This window comes from Mizuhopecten yessoensis, unplaced genomic scaffold (genome assembly GCF_002113885.1).
Source record: "Mizuhopecten yessoensis strain PY_sf001 unplaced genomic scaffold, ASM211388v2 scaffold11179, whole genome shotgun sequence".
Classification (NCBI taxonomy): Eukaryota; Metazoa; Mollusca; class Bivalvia; order Pectinida; family Pectinidae; genus Mizuhopecten; species Mizuhopecten yessoensis.
In genome coordinates this window covers 902,413-907,445 of record NW_018408919.1, presented here as the reverse complement: position 1 = coordinate 907,445, position 5,033 = coordinate 902,413, and the positions used below count along the sequence as shown (strand labels likewise).

General features: G+C 43.4%; 1 protein-coding gene across 1 annotated transcript; it reads right to left on the bottom strand.

Annotated features, from left to right (window-relative positions):
- Nucleotides 1-529: 529 nt before the first annotated feature.
- On the bottom strand, nucleotides 530-4,476 carry LOC110440325 (uncharacterized protein PB18E9.04c-like). The gene is made up of 5 exons (XM_021483317.1): nucleotides 3,982-4,476; nucleotides 3,296-3,543; nucleotides 2,555-2,920; nucleotides 1,570-2,399; nucleotides 530-1,455 (listed from the first exon to the last, which is right to left on the bottom strand). Exons 1-5 carry the CDS (start codon nucleotides 4,474-4,476, stop codon nucleotides 530-532), a joined length of 2,865 nt encoding a protein of 954 aa, XP_021338992.1.
- Nucleotides 4,477-5,033: the final 557 nt, after the last annotated feature.

Genomic DNA, 5,033 nt, shown 5'->3' with positions numbered 1-5,033 from the left:
TTATAGACTGGTTGTCTGATGTAATGGGATGCAGAGAACTCTCCTTTATAGACAGGTTGTGATACTGTCCTTTATAGACAGGTTGTCTGAGGTAATGGGACATGTCTGATGTAATGGGATGCAGAGTACTCTCCTTTATAGACAGGTTGTCTGAGGTAATGGGACACTTGATACTGTCCTTTATAGACAGATTGTCTGAGGTAATGGGACACTGGATACTGTCCTTTATAGACAGGTTGTCTGAGGTAATGGGACAATGGATACTGTCCTTTATAGACTGGTTGTCTGATGTAACGGGATGCAGAGTACTCTCCTTTATACACAGGTTTTCTGAGGTATTGGACGCTGGATACTGTCCTTAATAGACAGGTTGTCTGAGGTAATGGGACAATGGATTCTGTCCTTTATAGACAGGTTGTCTGAGGTTATTGGATACTGGATACTGGCCTTTATGCTGGATACTGTCCTTAATAGACAGGTTGTCTGAGGTAATGGGACAATGGATACTGTCCTTTATAGACTGGTTGTCTTATGTAATGGGACACTGGATACTGTCCTTTATAGACAGGTTGTCTGAGGGAATGGGAAACTGGATACTGTCCTTTATAGACAGGATGTCTGAGGTAATGGGATACCGGATACTGTCCTTAATAGACAGGTTGTCTGAGGTAATGGGACACTGGATACTGTCCTTTATAGACAGGTTGTCTGAGGTAATGGGAAACTGGATACTGTCCTTTATAGACAGGATGTCTGAGGTAATGGGATACCGGATACTGTCCTTAATAGACAGGTTGTCTGAGGTAGTGGGACATTGGATACTGTCCTTTATAGACAGGATGTCTGAGGTAATGGGATACCGGATACTGTCCTTAATAGACAGGTTGTCTGAGGTAATGGGATACTGGGTACTGTCCTTAATAGACAGGTTGTCTGAGGTAGTGGGATACAGGGTACTGTCCTTTATAGACAGGTCTGAGGTAATGGGACACTGGATACTGTCCTTTAAAGACAGGGTATCTGAGGTAATGGGACACTGGATACTGTCCTTTATAGACAGGTTGTCTGAGGTAATGGGACACTGGATACTGTCCTTTATAGACATGCTGTCTGAGGTAATGTGACACTGGATACTGTCCTTAATAGACAGGTTGTCTGAGGTAATGGGACACTGGATACTGTCCTTTATAGACAGAGGAAACTGGATACTGGGACACTGGATCAGGTTGTCTGAGGTAATGTGACACTGGATACTGTCCTTTATAGACAGGTTGTCTGAGGTAATGGGGCACTGGATACTGTCCTTTATAGACCGGTTATCTGAGGTAATTGGACTCTGGATATTGTCCTTTATAGACAGGTTGTCTGAGGTAATTGGATACTGGATACTGTCCTTTATAGACAGGTTGTCTGAGGTAATGGGAAACTGGATACTGTCCTTTATAGACAGGATGTCTGAGGTAATGGGACACTGGATACTGTCCTTTATAGGCAGGTTGTCTCAGGTAATGGGAAACTGGATACTGTCCTTTATAGACATGCTGCCTGAGGTAATGTGACACTGGATACTGTCCTTAATAGACAGGTTGTCTGAGGTAATGTGACACTGGATACTGTCCTTTATAGACATGTTGTCTGAGGTAATGGGGCACTGGATACTGTCCTTTATAGACCGGTTATCTGAGGGAATTGGACTCTGGATATTGTCCTTTATAGACAGGTTGTCTGAGGTAATTGGATACTGGATACTGGCCTTTATAGACAGGTTGTCTGAGGTAATGTGACACTGGATACTGTCCTTTATAGACAGGGTATCTGAGGTAATGGGACACTGGATACTGTCCTTTAAAGACAGGGTATCTGAGGTAATGGGACACTGGATACTGTCCTGTATCGACAGGTTGTCTGAGGTAATGGGATACTGGATACTGTCCTTTATAGACAGGTTGTCTGAGGTAATGTGACACTGGATACTGTCCTTTATAGACAGGTTATCTGAGGTAATGGGACACTGGATACTGTCCTTTATAGGCAGGTTGTCTGAGGTAATGGGAAACTGGATACTGTCCTTTATAGACATGCTGCCTGAGGTAATGTGACACTGGATACTGTCCTTAATAGACAGGTTGTCTGAGCTAATGGGACACTGGATACTGTCCTTTATAGACCGGTTATCTGAGGTAATTGGACTCTGGATATTGTCCTTTATAGACAGGTTGTCTGAGGTAATGGGACACTGGATACTGTCCTTTATAGACCGGTTATCTGAGGTAATTGGACTCTGGATATTGTCCTTTATAGACAGGTTGTCTGAGGTTATTGGATACTGGATACTGGCCTTTATAGACAGGTTGTCTGAGGTAATGGGACACTGGATACTGCCCTTTTTAGACAGGTGTCTGAGGTAATGGGACATTGGGTACTGTACTTTATGTCTGAGGTAATGTGACACTGGATACTGTCCTTTATAGACAGGTTATCTAAGGGAATGGGACACTGCTTTATAGACAGGTTGTCTGAGGTAATGGGGCACTGGATACTGTCCTTTATATACAGGTTGTCTGAGGTAATGGGGCACTGGATACTGTCCGTTATAGACAGATTGTCTGATGGATTGGCACACTGGGTACTGTCCTTTATAGACAGGCTGTCTGAGGTAATGGGACACTGGATACTGTCCTGTATAGACCGGTTATCTGAGGTAATTAGACTCTGGATACTGTCCTGTATAGACAGGGTGTCTGAGGTAATGGGACACTGGATACTGTCCTGTATAGACCGGTTATCTGAGGTAATTAGACTCTGGATACTGTCCTGTATAGACAGGCTGTCTGAGGTAATGGGACACTGGATACTGTCCTGTATAGACAGGCTGTCTGAGGTAATGGGACACTGGATACTGTCCTTTTTAGACAGGTGTCTGAGGTAATGGGACATTGGGTACTGTACTTTATGTCTGAGGTAATGTGACACTGGATACTGTCCTTAATAGACAGGTTGTTTGAGGTAATGGAACACTGGATACTGTCCTTTATAGACAGGTTGTATGAGGTAATGGCCCACTGGATACTGTCCTGTATAGACAGGTTATCTGAGGGAATTAGACTCTGGATACTGTCCTGTATAGACAGGGTGTCTGAGGTAATGGGACACTGGATACTGTCCTGTATCGACAGGTTGTCTGAGGTAATGGGATACTGGATACTGTCCTTTATAAACAGGTTGTCTGAGGTAATGGGATACCGGATACAGTCCTTTATAGACAGGTTGTCTGAGGTAATGAGACAAACGGTACTGTCCTTTATTAATGGAACACTGGATACTGTCCTTTATAGACAGGTTGTATGAGGTAATGGCCCACTGGATACTGTCCTGTATAGACAGGTTATCTGAGGTAATTGGACTCTGGATACTGTCCTGTATAGACAGGTTGTCTGGGGTAATGGGACACTGGATACTGTCCTTTATAGCCAGATTGTCTGATGTATTGGCACACTGGGTACTGTCCTTTTTAGACAGGTTGTCTGAGGTAATGGGGGTTGTCTGAGGTAATGGGACACTGGATACTTTCCTTTATAGACAGGTTGTCTGAGGTAATGGGACACCTGAGGTAATGGGACACTGGATACTGTCCTTTATAGACAGATTGTCTGATGTATTGGCACACTGGGTACTGTCCTTTATAGACAGGTTGTCTGAGGTAATGGGACACTGGATACTGTCCTTTTTAGACAGGTGTCTGAGGTAATGGGACATTGGGTACTGTCCTTTATAGACAGGTTATCTGAGGTAATGGGACATTCGGTACTGTCCTTTATAGACAGATTGTCTGAGGTAATTGGACATTGGGTACTGTCCTTTATAGGAAGGTTGTCTGAGGTATTGGCACACTGGGTACTGTCCTTTATAGACAGGTTGTTTTAGGTAATGGGACTCTGCATACTGTCCTTTATAGACAGGTTGTCTGAGGTATTGGCACACTGGGTACTGTCCTTTTATAGACAGGTTGTCTGAGGTAATTGGAAACTGGATACTGTCCTTAATAGACAAGTTGTCTGAGGTAATGTGACTCTGGATACTGTCCTTTATAGACAGGTTGTCTGAGGTAATGGGACACTGGATACTGTCCTTAATAGACAGGTTGTTTGAGGTAATGGAACACTGGATACTGTCCTTTATGGACAGATTGTCTGAGGTAATGGGACACTGGATACTGTCCTTTATAGACAGGTTGTCTGAGGTAATGAGACAAACGGTACTGTCCTTTATACACAGGTTGTCTGAGGTAATGGGACACTGGATACTGTCCTTCATAGACAGATTATCTGAGGTAATGGCACACTGGATACTGTCCTTTATAGACAGATTGTCTGATGTATTGGCACACTGGGTACTGTCCTTTTTAGACAGGTTGTCTGAGGTAATGGGACACAGGATACTGTCCTTTTTAGACAGGTGTCTGAGGTAATGGGACATTGGGTACTGTCCTTTATAGACAGGTTATCTGAGGTAATGGGACATTGGGTACTGTCCTTTATAGACAGGTTGTCTGAGGTAATGGGACACTGGATACTGTCCTTTATAGACAGGTTATCTGAGGTAATGGAACTCTAATTACTGTCCTTTATAGACAGGTTATCTGAGGTAATGGGACATTGGGTACTGTCCTTTATATACAGGTTGTCTGAGGTAATTGGACACTGCGTACTGTCCTTTATAGACAGGTTGTCTGAGGTAATTGGACACTGGATACTGTCCTTTATAGACAGGTTATCTAAGGTAATGGGACACTGGGTACTGTCCTTTATAGACAGGTTGTATGAGGTAATTGGACATTAGCATCTGTCCTTTATAGACAGGTTGACACCTACATCAATAGATGTATAAATCTAGGTACTAATGTACTTGCTGGTTTTGTATTACCTACCTGGCACTCTGCTGACACTACCAGTAGTGTATACACACAGGGCCGTAACCTGGTATATATATTGTAGCACAGGCAGATTAACCCAGTAGGTAGCTAGCACCTGTGG